At 37.6% G+C, this 16,095-nt stretch overlaps 1 protein-coding gene across 2 annotated transcripts in view; it reads right to left on the bottom strand.

The window, feature by feature from the left end:
• SESN3 (sestrin 3) overlaps nt 1-15,384 on the bottom strand; it is a 243,646-nt gene extending 228,262 nt beyond the window's left edge. For both annotated transcript variants that reach the window (XM_053708601.1, XM_053708602.1), the window contains exon 1: nt 15,185-15,384. In XM_053708601.1, coding sequence (XP_053564576.1) covers nt 15,185-15,265 — 81 coding nt within the window. In that variant the 5' untranslated portion in view covers nt 15,266-15,384. The remainder of the gene's footprint in view (nt 1-15,184) is intronic.
• Between the last annotated feature and the right edge of the window lie 711 nt (nt 15,385-16,095).

The raw sequence follows: 16,095 nt of genomic DNA, 5'->3' as shown, positions 1-16,095 counted from the left end.
ATATATATATATATATATATATATATATATATATAAATATATACATATATATAAATCATTGCTATTGGTACAATAAAAGCATGTTCTAATTAGATGCTGGGAACGTTTTCATTTGGATTTCTACTGTGGGAGTACGCAGAGGCTCTGTTTTACATCGGCACTACATAGCTGTATGGATATATATATACTTTACATATACACATTTATCTTTCATGTGTGTGGATAAATAGACAGATTAAGTTCCTGAGATGTGCCTCTAGCATTCTCTAAAAATATTAGCTGCACAATCTCCTCCTACAGCAGAAAGCTGCAAAACATATCATAAATATTCTTTACAAGAGAGCATGAAGCCAGCCTGAAATAAATGGGTTAACCCCGCCGTGATCTGCACATTCCCCTCTCTGCCGCAATTCATTTCTCCAGAGTCCATTGGGGTACTTGAAAGAATTATATGTAATATGATACCAAGAGCAGAAGAAAAAAAACAGCACACACTATCCTTTCATAGGGAGTAAAAACAGATTATGATTAGGTGCTAGTTTTTGGATATTTTGTTAAATGTATTTTTTTGTGTCCAGTCCTGATTGGAAAACAGCTAACACAGTGTGCAATGTGCTAAACCTATCTGTAAGCATTCACTTCAACAACAAGATCCTTTTACATATGATCCAGCTGCCAAAAAAAGGAAAAAGAGGCTTGGAAAACCACTTCAGCCTGGCTCCCTGCCAGAGCCATAGAAGAAAAACAATTTTTTTTCTTCTTAACAAAGAATTTAAAAAGTATACAGTTAAAACAGATTTTTTTTTTTTTTTAACTGCATGTTCTAAGCTCCATAATCAGACACTTAATGAGAGTTATTGTTTAATTATCCATGGCAGATTCAAACAGAATTTTCCTTCTCTTTGTTATTTTGAACAGCTCAGCAATTTTAATTCACTTACGTCCTTTGTTAGTGGACGCTAGCGGATTTTGCCAAGTAACCAGAATATTTCTGAAAATGCATCCTGCAATTCTTTTTTACAAAGTGGATGCAGTATACATGGGGGGATTAACCTCTTCATGCAGGGGGGGGGGGGGGGAGTACTTAGATTGGAACAAAGTTAAAGGGACACTGAACACAAAAATTTTCTTTCGTGATTTAGATAGAGCATGAAATTTTAAACAACTTTCTAATTTACTCCTATTCTCAAATTTTCTTCATTCTCTTGGTTTCTTTATTTGAAATGCAAGAATGTAAGTTTAGATGCCGGCCCATTTTTAGTGAACAACCTGGGTTGTTCTTGCTGATTGGTGGATAAATTCATCCACCAATAAAAAAAAAGTGCTGTCCATAGTGCTAAACCAAAAAAAAGCTTAGATGCCTTCTTTTTCAAATAAAGATAGCAAGAGAACAAAGAAAAATTGATAATAGAAGTAAATTAGAAAGTTGCTTAAAATTGCATGCTCTATCTGAATCACAAAAGAAAAAAAAAAATGTGTTCAGTGTCCCTTTAATGTTAATCAGTAAACAGTGCAAGATAAGATAAGGTGGACTTTGTGCAAATAATTAGAAAGATAATGAGGTATGTTCTCCCTACACGCTTAGCTCATTTTATTGTGATGTGGTTTCAATTAGCAAAAAAAAAAAAATAGACTTAACTGTATTATAATCCTTATTATCACTAGGTTCACTCAGTTTGTGTAATCATTCAAAATGGAGTTTGTTTTCCAAGTTTGCCCGTTTTGTTATGGTCGCCAGACTCCTCCTACATGCTACGTCTTGTACCAGGTTGTGGATTGCGTCTGGCGGCCATTTCAAAATGGCCAAACTTGGAAAACAAATTTTGATTTTGAATGCATATACAAACTGAGTGAACCTTGCAATAATGTACTACGGAGTAATTTGGGGGCAAGGATTACAATACAGTAAGACTATTTTTAGTGTAGACTGTCCCTTTAAAAAGAAATTAATTTTACAATAGTGTCCCTTTAAATTAAAAAACATGCTAATGCAAAAAAAAAAAAAAATACATATTCTAAATCAGTACAGGTCAGCTGGTAAATTTTGTATTACTGGCCCCAATTTACTATGCCATTGGCTCACTGGTTGTATTCTGTTGGACAACACAAAAGGTTTGATTCGCTAAAGCTTTCTGCACAGTTTTGGAGAGACACATACATTACTATGTAATGCCGAAAACAAAAACAAAAATGTTTAAGTGATTTCTCTCCATGCTGACAATTTTTTTCATCACCACAGTGAGCTAAGATTAAAGCAATAATAACATGTGGTAACAAACTAAGCATATTATTTATAGATAATTAGATCATTTATTTTTACAAGAAGTAAATGCAAAAAAATAAAAATATTCAAAAGAAAACTGCACAGTTAAAGTGACATTAAACAGCCGGGTATAACTACTGTATGCTATATTGTTTTTCGTCCTGTGCTCTCTTATTATAACTCATTACAATATCCAGTTGGTAAAGCTATGCATTTTATTCTGGACGCCGCCATCTTGTAACACGCGTATAAATGCATCCTGTGCCAGAAGCAGCGCACTCTCACAGATCTGTGATGTTACCAGCTGTACTGCTTACTTGAGTTTATCTCACATAATAGATAGTGGAAGTTTGACATGTTTGCACATCAAAACTTTACATAAAAAATATAAACTTCAAGATAGCGCCGCCCAGTATGAGGATCCAGACTTTCACTAACATATACTTGTAAGGGGTTAAAGGAACAGTGCACACCAATTTTCATATAGCTTCATGTAGAAGACACTACTATAAAGAAGAATATGCACAGATGCTGATCTAAAAATCCAGTAAACCTTTTAAAAACTTATATAGAAGCTCCCACTGTTGATGAGGTTAGGCTGAGACAACCAGTGAAAGGGGCTGGGAAAACATTAAAAGCAGCCCCCCCCCCCCTTCCCTGCATATAAAAACTCGGATAACATAAACAGGATCCAGCAGGAGTCTGTAGACATCAGTATACATCTGACACTGTGGGGTTTGGTTTGGAGTCTGAAAATCATCACAATGTTATTAAAAAAGAAAAATCTAGTGTACAATGTCCCTTTAAAATAAGAGAATGACTTTGAAGACAGCTTAAGGCACAGGAGATAAAACAAAGCCATTTAATGTCCCTTTAAGGTTACAACATCTTCCAGTCACCCCACTGTTCACTGTCGCCTACATGTGCCCTAGATAGCCCCACTGAGGTCAACAAATCACTGTGTAGGAGCAAATAAAAATCAGACGTTTACGCAGTTTAGAAAATACTGACAATAAAATAATGTATTTTTACATTAATATTCTAAGAACAAGCTGATTTATAAAAACATGTTTAAAATAGAATAAAGTTCACTACATGATAGACAGAAATGCAATAATGTTGTGCCTGAAAAGATGCTAAAATGTACTAAAAGTTTGATCTTACAACACTTTGCCATGAAAACACGATTATTGTGAAGAAAAAAAATTACTTGAGTATATTTATTGTTTAAAAAGATAGATAATCCCTTTATTACCCATTCCCCAGTTTTGCATAAGCAACACGGTTATATTAATATACTTTTTACCTCTGTGATTACCTTGTATCTAAGCCTCTGCAGACTGCCCCCTTATTTCAGTTCTTTTGAAAGACTTACATTTTAGCCAATCAGTGCTGACTCCAAGGTAACTCCACGTGCATGCGCACAATGTTATCTATATGGCACACATGAACTAATGCCATCTAGCTGTGAAAACGACCAAAATGCCTTGAGATAAGAGGTGGCCTTCAATGGCTTAGAAATTAGCATATGAGCCTTATCAGATTACATGCCCTCTCTGAATCCTGAAAGTTTAATTTTGACTAGACTGTCCCATTAAGCTCAGAATTAACACAAACATATATATATATATACATACACATACATACATACACACACAGAGTAGATTCATTATGTATTTTGCCTCTCTTTTTCTGCAATTTATATCTTAAAATAACAATGATTTTCCTCTGCCCAGAGAGGCTGCTAGATCAGCGCAGGAGCTTATTTACATCTAACCTCTGAGATAATACAGAAAAACAGATAATACTTTGAATTACTTTTATTTAAAGGGATATAAAACAGCTGTTTCATTGTTGTAATAAACAAACACCAAGCAGTGGGTTATTTATTGTAATATGTATTATTCCTTTTTGATTTTCCTTTTTATTTTTTTAACTTAATTTGTTACTTCCTGTCTCTGACCCACAAGAGGGCTGTGGTCTCTACAGGAAAGCAAAATAGCAGCTTTTCCTTTAAAGCATTGCTTGGAGACGCCATAAAATAGCTGCAATCAGTTTATTGCCCATGCTCAGAAGAGGACTTTTGCAAGAAAACAAATATGTTGTTTTCTTTTTTAAATGTAATTATTTTTTTATGTTTACTTTGATTTAACACTTGTTTTTTTTTAATACTAAAGGAGTGCTGTTTCATAATTTAAGGGTTGTATACTTGACACTGGTCAGAAATCGCAAAAACTTCAGTTTTGACTAAAAACAATTACAGTTTAAAAGGACTTTAAATGCCTCTTGCTTTTGTGTAACATTGTGCCTGCTCAATAGAGAGGTCAAAAAGCAAATTCTGTAACTTGTAAATGCTGTAAAAGAAATAGCTTGTTAAGGTATTTTGCAGCATTTTAAAAACCTAGGTAAGAATTTTTTTTTTTTTTATAACCTCTCTAGAGAGCAAAGAACAAAGCAAAATTTGTACACAAAAAATACATTTTAATGCCCCTTTAAAATGCCTATAAAACATGTTAATCAGATTGTTGTCAAAGAAGTGCCAAATTTCTGATATATTTAATGAAGAAAAAAAAACACTTTAAAGTGATGGTAAATCCTAGTGTTTGTGAAATGCTAGGATTTACCAGTGGAACAAATAGATCAGTGCAGGAGCTTATTTACATCATACCTCTGATATATTACAGAAAAACAGATAATACTTTTTATTTAAAGGGATATAAAACAGCTGTTTCATTGTTGTAATAAACAAACACCAAGCAGTGGGTTATTTATTGCAAATATGTATTATTCCTTTTTTATTTTCCTTTTTATTTTTTTAACTTAGTTTGTTACTTCCTGTCTCTGACCCACAAGAGGGCTGTGGTCTCTACAGGAAAGCAAAATAGTAGCTTTTCCTTTAAAGCATTGCTTGGAGACGCCATAAAATAGCTGCAATCAGTTTATTGCCCATGCTCAGTAGAGGACTTTTGCAAGAAAACAAATATGTTGTTTGCTTTTTTAAATGTAATTACTTTTTTATGTTTACTTTAAATTAAAACACATTTTTTTTTTGGGTTTCATGTCCCTTTTAAAAATACATGCTCTTGTTTGTCAGAGCATATAATTTTTCCATCATTATCCTGATGCTCCTGATTGGCTAACCAGACATATTCGTGGAGCTGCAATCCTTAAAGTCCCTGAATGGAACTTTAGTCATGTGATGAACTGATTTAGTTAGAGAGCTTCATTTTGGCATCAAAATGTATTTTTAAAAGGGACATGAAACCCAAAATATTCCCTATGGGATTCAGACACTGCATACCATTTTAAAAAGTTTCAAACTGAATTTTATTATCAAATTGTCTTCGTTCTTAAGGGTGTTCTTTGTTGAAGAGATATCTAGATAGGTAGTGTGCACATATAGTTATCCTGCAAATCTATACCATGAGCACAAATCTGCAGCAATATAGTGCTGCAGACATGGGCATACTCCTAAGCTTACCTCCCTAAACAAAGGATATCAAGAGAACAAAGAAAATTTGATAATAGAAATAAATTGGAAAGTTGTTTAAAATGATATGTTTTGTCTGAATCATTCAATAAAACAATTAAAGTTTCATGTTTTCATGTCCCTTTAAATATTTAGCTACCCTTCAACCAATTAAACAATGTGCTCATTGTGATACATGACACCAAGATAACACATAAAAATGGTTATTGTGCACATTACTCTGACTAAATGATGCATTTTGAGACAGTTACTGTCAGATATGAAATAAGAACGTCAGATACTAAAGTTAACCCTTTGAGTGCTAAGCAATTTACCACCTGGGTGCTAAGCTGGATTTGAGATTGTTTTTGTTTAATTTTTTTAAAAATATATATATTTTTTTCAGATCCCCAAGACTTACACCGTTGGACAGGTTAGGCTATTTTACCTTTCCAACGGTGGGTCTTGGGGGTCTGTAGCTGCTTAGATGCCTGAGATAAAGGCTTCTAAGCAGCATGCCCCCATTTCCCTATACTGTCCATTATAATTTTTAAATATAGTTGCGCGGAGACGTCATCACGTTATTGAGCGTGACATCACCGCGCAAAACGTTAAGCCCTGGCTATGTCTGTCACTATACAGGTCAGATCTCCGGGGTGGGAGTCAGTAGGAGCCCACAGATTGCCCTCAAGGTGGGTGAGTGCTAGCGAAGAACCGTCGTTAGCACTCAAAGGGTTCACAAAACCCTTTTTTTTCCCCCTTTCATGATTCAGATAGAGCATTTAATTTTAATCAACTTTCTAATGTATTCCTATTATAAAATTCTTTGTTCTCTTGCTATCTTTATTTGAAAAAGCAGGAATGTAAGCATAGGAACTGGCCCATTTGTGGTTCAGCACCTGGGTAGTGCTTGCTTATTGGTGGCTAAATGTAGCCACTAATTAGCAAGCACTACTCAGGTGCTAAACTAAAAATGGGCCTTCTTCTATGCTTACATTCCTGCTTTTCAAACAAGGATAGCAAGAGAACGTGAGAAAAATTAATAAGAGGAGTAAATGAAAAAGTTGATTAAAATTGCACGCTCTATCTGAATCATGAAAGGAAAAATGTGGGTTTTGTGCTTTCTGGAGTAGATCGATCCACCCCAACCCCCTCCTTATCAGTGTTTAAAGGGACAGTCTACAACAGAAATTTTATTGTTTAAAAAGATAGATAATCCCTTTAGTACCCATTCCCCAGTTTTGCATAACCAACACAGTTATATTAATATACTTTTTACCTCTGTGATTACCTTGTATCTAAGCCTCTGCAAACTGCCCCCTTATCTCAGTGCTTTTGATGGACATGCAGTTTAGCCAATCAATGCAGACTCCTAAATAACTCCACGGGAGTGAGCACAATGTTATCGATATGACACACATGAACTAGTACTGTCTAACTGTAAAAAACTTTCAAAATGCTCTGAGCTAAGAGGCGGTTTTCAACGGTTTAGAAATCCGTTTGAGCCTACCTAGGTTTAGCTTTTCAAAAATAACACCAAGGGAACAAAGCAAATTTAATGATAAAAGTCAATTGAAAAGTTGTTTAAAATTGCATGCCCTATCTGAATTATGAAAGTTTAATTTTGACTAGCCTGTCCCTTTAACATCAGAAACACAGGCATTGTATTTTAACTGCGTACACAGCAGTTTATTTGCTTCTAGGCATGCTCCAGCAGATAACGACTGTTAAAGTCTTGCATTCTACCATATCAAAGGTGGATATAGATGCAGCCATAAAAGGAATTGTGTGGGGAGAGTTAGAGCTTTACAATTTAGAAACTAAAACTAAAGGGTTAATGGCGAGGCACTGCAGTATAAATTTGCAGGTAAAGTAATTAAAGTACATATTATTATATTTTGTCTCTATCCCAACTTGTTTTATGTCCCTTTAAGTATGTAGAGCCTTGCTATAACAATGATTGGTTGGGGGGGGGGGGGTATGAAAAGGTAAATATGACCCGCATTAATTTAAAGACTCAACAAGGAGATAAGCCAATAGATTGCAGAACAGTGTTGACAGCTTCAGTTAGTTAACAATAATGTTATGTGCATCTGATTATCTGTAGCGACATTGAGTCAAGACGCCTGTTGTTCCACAGGATTCCCCTTATCAGCAGGAGTATTAGACAACATCACTACCAGCTGAACTGAAGCAAACAAGCAGTGCATGAGTGTTAAAGATAAGTAATATAGCAAGTTCATTGGCTTTACATGCAGAAATAAGTAGAAAGGAGACAATGGACTGCAAGTCATCCAGACTAAATTAAACACACAGTACCATCTTATCACAATATGTATTTACAGTAAAAAAAACAAACATGTCAATTACACATACAAAGGAATTCAATAGAAGTCTTAAGGGTTTAACCCTTTGGCTGCAAGAGACCGTTGCGCAATTTACTGCATTGCTTGTCAGGAGTCAAGGAGTTCATTTTATGTTACAGTTGTAGGAATGTTCCACATAACCTTTGGGGAGTACTGGTATAAAGGGAATAAAAGAAAAATAGGATAGCTGTCAAAAGGTTTTTGCAACTTGGAGAAAAGAGCAAAAAGATAAGGATCCAATGACAGAAGGCATATGTGTGTAGCAACCAATCACCAGCTATCTCCCATTAGGGCATTGCTGCTCCTCAAATCTAGCTAGGATTTTAAACACAGGATACCAAGATAACAAAATTAATTTCATAGCCAATGTAAATGATAAAGTCTCTTATAACTTTATGTTAAAGCCAAGCCATTAAAGTTCAAATTTTGACTTGCATTTGCCTTCAAACATTTTAAAATGTGAGAAACAAAATAACTGCAATGTTCCTTTGCAAACAACAAAAAACAGAACTGTTAAATGTGTACTATGACAACCATTAAAGGGACAGTCTACACCAGAATTGTTATTGTTTAAAAAGATAGATAATGCCTTTACTACCCAATCCCCAGCTTTGCACAAACAACATTGTTGTATTAATATACTTAAAGTAAATGTCAACTTTCAAGAATGAGTGCCGGTTTTTAAAAATACTATTAAAAACAGGGGCACTTTCGCCCTATGATAACATACCCAAGCTCATCTCCATATTTCAACAATTCGGCACCATTTCAGGTTACAAAGTAAACCTGGACAAATCGGAAATGACATACCTGACTAACAGACACCCCCCCACACCCATACAAACTGCACTCAAAATCACGGATGGCTCCTTCAAGTACCTGGGCATCCTCCTACATGTCAACCCGCATTCAATATACAAACTAAACATCCCCCCAGTGGTCAAGCAAGTTTGCTCGCTGTTGGCGAGCTGGTCTAAACTACCCATACCCTTGTCAGGGCGAGTGAGTTTAATTAAAATGTTGGCAATGCCCAAATTATTATACCCATTGCAGATGCTTCCCTTCCTATTGACACAGAAGGACCTGAAGAGCATATCTAGTGCTTTCAGTAACTTTGCGTGGAATTCAAAAAAACAGAATCAGCAGAATAAAGCTAGCACTGCCTACTGACAAAGGTGGTCTAAAGTTCCCAAACGTTGAATGGTACAACTGGGCGACGCTGACAAAATTAGTCTTTGAATGGTTAGCACAAACCTCAGTATTTAACGATGAAACCCTCGAAAAATCCCTTGTCCACCCTCTTCACTTAGCCTTCCTCCCACATGCTCCTATTCACACTCTTCCTGCCCAAATCAAAAATAGCATTCTCTTCAGGGACCCACTACGTGCCTGGGCAAAATTGTGCAAGTGGTGGAAGCTCTCCACTGCAACCACTAAGCATCTCCCACTGAGGGGCAACCCTAACTTCCTCCCAGGCATGACTACGCGAATATTCGCCCAGTGGGAGGAGAAGGGACTAGGTGCAATCTCACATCTAATAAACCCACTCACTAACACAATATTTCCTTTGGTGCATCTACGAGATAAATTTGACCTCCCCAGACACAGTACATTTGCATACCTCCAAGCCGCTCACTACACACGTAAGCTCCTCACTGAGGGTCTAGACGTCACGACGAGCTCCCCAATAGACTCCATTTGCTCTCTGACTAAGCAAGGATCACACTCTATTTCCTACATCTATAGCTTAATTATTGAAGGCAAATCTACTGAGATCATGCAACAGCTGAGTTCCAAATGGTCCTGCTGCACAGGCCTCGACATTAGTGAAGACACTATATCAAACAGCTTTAAGCTGCTTACTACTAGCACATTAGCAATGAGATATAGAGAGATGCACCTTAAATTCATTCACTTCAGCTACATCACCCCCCACCTTAGAGCCAAATGGGTTCCGGGCGCGGTAGATTCATGTCCTAAATGCTCCTTACCTGGTCCGGATATCATACATCTGTTCTGGGGCTGCCCTAAAATAACTCAATACTGGAATAAGATACAATTCTGGTTGAACAGGATACATAGCGAGACATCAGTCTTAACAATTCATGACGTCTTCTTTCTCAGGGGACACACACGGAGCGTTCCACAGGACCGCTTCATAAACACCGCCATCCTAATAGCTAGGAAACTAATCCTACGACACTGGGTTTCTAGTAAACCGCCACATATCACACATTTTACTAGCCTCTTGCATGCACAGCTCTTAATTGAACAGGCGGACGTTAAGGGAGACCTAGAGAGGAGAATTAAGACCTTTTACAGAAAATGGGAACCCTACCTAATGACCTTACCCGACAGCATCTACACACAGATAATATCACCTTTTGCCAATAGTACATTTATGATGACAGAGAGACTGAGAAGCCAGGACATATAGGAAGGCTAAATACTTCTTAAAAACACTAACCCCCCTCTCCCTCCCCCCTCCCCCTCTCCTCTCCTTTCTTTCCTCTCCCCTGCTCCTTCCTTCCTTCTCTTACTCCCTTCACTTTTCTGACTATCCTTACCTCTCCCATGAGACCCTGAAGCGCTGGAGCTAATCTGTGTAGGAAACCGCGACATAACGGGCGGGGCGGACCGGGTGCCTCCTCCCCAGCAAAAACCCAGCGGACTTGGGGCTTTCGCCTCCTCCCACGGAACACAAAGCTGAATCCTGCTGCTCTGGTGGAGGACTTTGTTGTTGTTGATGTTTTGACTATTTACGTTAACTGGAAGTGTTTTGTCCCCTCCCCTCCCCGGAGACCACTTGTATTAGCACTAACCTCCCCGGGAACCTATTTAACTTGCACTGGCCATAGGATGTAAATGTAAATCTCCTCATATATATTAAGTTTTTATTATGTAAATTGGATTGCCGCCTTGCCAGGGTTACTGCTTTTCCATATGATGCCACCCGATCCAGGTTTTGTTATTTACATGGGAAACTTTGTTGTTGTTATTGTTGGTTTCCCTATCCCCCTCCCCTCCTCTCACCCTTCCCCTTCCCCCTTTCCCCTTCCAATAGGCTTATCCCCTCTCCCCATCCCTTGCCTTTCCTTTCCCCTCTCCCTGTTGACCCTCCCCCTTTCCCACCTCCCCCCCTCCCCCTCCCCCCCTTTTTCCTTTCTCCCCGGTTTTATGCAAAAATTTAAAATGCCAGGTTGGGTGACAATCGCTTCAAGACTGTTTCAGACCAATACATATACCATGAAGTGAAGTGTCTGCTATGATGCCATTTTTGTGAATAATTGAGTTTCGCCTCTTCATGTATCTTACTACTACTTGTTGTATTGCGCCCCCTGGGTTTTTTTCACTAAATAAAGAAATTAAAAAAAAAAAAAAACAGGGGCACTTTCATTCATGAAAGTTTACATTTCACCGGTTTTGATAAGATACTTACCTTTTCTTCTTGAATTACCCCTCCTGCCGCTGGTCTCTTCTTATGTCAGCAATGACGAATACGGCATCCTCCAATCACGGCTCCCCCCCCAGGGGAATCATTGCCTAAGGCAACGCCGTGATTGGAGGAACCAGGATTCGTCATTGCTGACGTATAACGTGACGAGCGGCAGGAGAGGTATATCGCTTCTCTGGCTTCAAGAAGAAAAGGTAAGTATTTTAACAAAACGGGTGAAATGTAAACTTTCATGAATTAAAGTGCCCCTGTTTTTAATAGTATTTTTAAAAACCGGGCACACATTCTTGAATTGATATTCACTTTAATAACATTTAAAACTCTAGTTTGCCTGTTTTTAAGCCACTCACAGCCTCTTATCACATGCTTTATTATAAGCTTTTCACAACAAGACACTGCTAATTCACATGGGCCATATAAATAACATAGATAAATAACATTGTGTTCTCTTCTGTGGAGTTGTGCAGGACACAGCACTAATTGGCTAAAACGCAAGTCAATAGATAATAAATAGCCTTGAGATAAGGGGCTGTCTGCAGAGGCGTAGATACAATGTAATCACAGAGGTACAAAGTATATTACCATAACAATGTGCAAAACTGGGGAATGGGTAATACAGGGAATATCTATCTTTTTAAACAATAAAAACTATGGAGTATACTGTCCCTTTAATAATAATTCTTTTTAGAAATGCATTAGTATATATTTTTACAACGGCTAGATTAGAAAACAAAACAGACAGTAATAATGGACAGGTATACTTAGCTGATTGTAGGTTTAAAAAGGAGGTCCTTGTGGTGTATAAATGCTCGCAATTAAAAATGTCAAAAATAAAAAGAAGCCACAAGGGTCTTCTCAGAGTTAAAGGGACATGAACCCCCAACAACGATTAATGATTCTGATAGAGCATACAATTTTAAATAACTTTTCAATGTAATTCTATTATCCAAGTTGCTTTGTTCTATTGCTATCCTTTGTTGAAAAGCATTCCTAGGGTAGGCTCAAAAGCTGGAAGCTAGCTGCTGATTGGTGGCTGCACATATATACCCCTTATTATTGGCTTACCGGTTATTTCAGCTAGCTCCCAGTAGTGCATTGCTGGTTCTTTAATAAAGGGTACCAAGAATATGAAGCAAAATTGATAATAGACATAAATTGGATATCTGTTTAAAAATCTGAATGTAATAAAAAAAAATTGAGTTTCATGTCCCTTTAACAATACCTTTTATTTAATTTTTTTATCTAAAAGAGTGAATTTCAAAATGTCTTTCAGTTTTTTGTTTTTTTAAATCAAATGTTTCAGTCCTGAATAAATCAGTATTTTCTTCTCATACTTTCAGACGCGCGTCCCTCTCCACCCGTGAAGTAGAAGCAGTTGTCCTTATTAACCATTGAGTATTAGAGTACAAAACAAAAGTTTCAATTTAAATTTAGACAACTTTTACTTAACATTTTTTCAGAAAAATAATATTTTTTGCCATGCGTAAAAACTGCCCTTTAATATGCATAATACTAATATTTGAGTTCAATACCACTTATAATTGAAATACATAACGTGGTACCTTTAAATTGGGTAGTTGGATCTTAGAAATCACTGTGTATAACTTACAGGTGACAGAATTACATTTGACAACAGGGAATTTTTAAAACAAAATATAGATGACAAAGTATGATAGAAGAATTATGAAAAATTTCTAAAAATGTAAACTGTGTTCCAGTTGGAATACATACAGTATCGGCAAAATTATTCTTTTCAAGACACCAACACAAATCAAGGTAGAAAGCTGCATTGTTATTTACTATTTGTAAAACAACAACATTTAACACAGTTATTTACAGTAGTGCATTAGATATATGAAACAGACTACTTATATTAAATGGACAGTAAACGTAGCAAATAATGTTATATAATTCTGCACATAGTGCAGAATTATATAACATTAGCTTACCGCCATGTTTCTAAAGCAAAGGGTTTTAAAGATATTTTGCAATGAAAACAGAACGCCGCTCCTGGCTCTACTGAGCGGGTCTGTTTTCTTCTTCTAAGCGCATCGCAGGCACGCTGTCTACGATCGCGCTATTAAACTCAATGTAGCTCGCTCCCGCTCTGGTAGCGAGCTACATTGAGTTTAATAGCGCGATCGGGCCGGCTGTGATTAGACAGCGTGTCCAGATGCACTTAGAAGAAGAAAGCAGACCCGCTAAGTAGAGCTAGGAGCGGCGTTCTGTTTTCGTTGCAAAATGTCTATATAACCCTTTGCTTTAGAAACATGGCGGTAAGCGGTTATATAGTTCAGCAAACGCAGTAGTACATGCACTTAAAGGGACAGTATACACCAATTTTCATTTAACTGCATGTAATAGACACTACTGTAAAGAAGAATATGCACAGATATTGATATAAAAATCCAGTATAAACATTTTAAAAATTGACTTAGAAGCTCCTAATTTAGCACTGTTGATGAGGTTAGGCTGGGGCATTCACTGAAAGGGGAAGAGAGCAGACCCCTCCTCCCCTGCATATGAAAAGACCCATTATACAAATAGAAGCAATCTAAAGTGTGTATACATCAGTATACATCTAAAACTTTAGGGGTTGGTTTAGGAGTCTAATCATCAGCACAATGTTATCTAAAAAATAAGCAAAAACAATACATTTTTACAAAAACACCCCAGATGGGCTATATAAATGGATCATCTACAAAAAATGTATGCAACGAAAAATCTAGTGTACAATGTCCCTTTAAGCAAACAGAATCACTATAATAAATGCATATGTTTTTAATTATATGACTATCACACTTCAGTTATGCCCACTTTATTTTTTTATGTTTTTTTTTAAATAAGTATGTGAAGTGGTCTTCAATCCATAAACAATTCCAGTGTCTCTGCTGCACCAATTGTGGCTTCATTGCAAAGAAAAAAAAAAGGAAAAACTTCTGGTCACGTGACAGTTTGAAAAAAAAAAAGTGGGCAGTACTACAGTATCACAGGCTACAAAGTATCTGAGCAAAATGCATTCCCTCAACTTGTTTACCAATGTCACATTAAGTGAGTTTGCAACAATTGCCTGAATTCTATTAGTGTTTAACCCACTGGCTGCCAGAACATTTTAATACTGGCATTTTAACTTCTTGAATGACAGAGATGATTCTAACACAATGCTCAGGCAATCCAGGGGTTACAAAAGTGTTGAAGAAAAATGTTCAATAATACAAGCTACTTAATAAGGAATGTTATGGGGTCATCTTTACAATAAACACAATTATAGTGACACTTTTTCACAGGCTACAACCGTTAAATAAGAAGCAGCTCACGTCCTATGTTTTTCAATTCCAGCCTATTCACTACAGTGTGACAAATCTCTTTCCCAGGATCTGTCACTGGAGATAAACATCTCACTTTATATACAGTGCACTTTATACTTAGGTTGTGTTACAGTTTATATCACCAACCTCTAATAACCTTGAATACTTTACAGTTATTGTTCTCTGTATTGCATGCTTGTACTTAATGAAAATAGCTACATATTTAGACATGTAATCAGATCAGTAAGGAGTTAGTGCCATTCTCAGAGCTTCACCCTCCGCTGCATACAGAAAAGCCCCCTGTAATGCCTGTGCCAAGCTCACCTTCCTTAGCACTTTGTGACAGTTGCTGCACACCAGGTAGTCGCTGCTGTTGCACAGCGTGTCGGTGGTTCCCCGGTTCATGCTGCCTCAGACGGTTCCTCGGTCCTGATGTTAATGACTCAGTCCAGGTCTCCTCACCGCCTGACGAGCTGTGCACTGCGGACCGACCAGAGAGCACAGACCGGGCAGGAGAGGGGGAGGACTGACATGACAGCACGGCTGACAACCAGCCTCCAAAATCACGCCCCTGTCACTAGCCACGCCCCAACACATCGGTTATTTGGCAAACTCATATAACCACGCCTATCTCTGAAAACACCACGCCCATTGTCCCTTCTTTGCAGCGCTTTCTGACCACTCCCACTGTGGGATCAACAATCCCCCAGCTCTTGCTCAAAAGCCACGCCCACGTCTTTAGCTGTTTTTAAGCCTGATGACGCAATCCCACTTTTACCCTCCTTCTCTTTGAGACACCAATCGCATTGCGTTATAGTCCGTGCGTCACGCCCCTCCAGGCAACGACTCACATTGACCAATCACAGAGCTGTGCGAGGCAAAGGTAACTGTAGACTTTGGCTCTTTAGAAAAAGTCTGACAGAAAGCAACGCCTCCAACTAATAACCACGCCCCCTTTGCTCTGGACAAAGAGAACTGTGAAAAACAACAGCATTAAGACTTGTTTATGTTGTAGAGGTTCAGTGCTTGGAAAATACCTACGTACACATATTAGTGTAAGCACAGTGGCACCCCGCACTGGACTGCTCTCTTCTTAGGGTCTCGCGCAAATAGGGCTGAGAATGAAATAAATGGCTCAGTGACTTTCTTTAAACTCGGAGTTTACCTAAGAAACCATAATATTTACGTATTTTTGTTTGCTAAACAACAACCTTTATTCCAATTTATAAGGCTTA

The sequence above is a fragment of the Bombina bombina genome, chromosome 3 (assembly GCF_027579735.1).
Source record: "Bombina bombina isolate aBomBom1 chromosome 3, aBomBom1.pri, whole genome shotgun sequence".
Taxonomy (NCBI): Eukaryota; Metazoa; Chordata; class Amphibia; order Anura; family Bombinatoridae; genus Bombina; species Bombina bombina.
The sequence above is the reverse complement of the archived record's forward strand: the minus strand, read 5'-3'. Positions and strand labels throughout refer to the sequence as shown.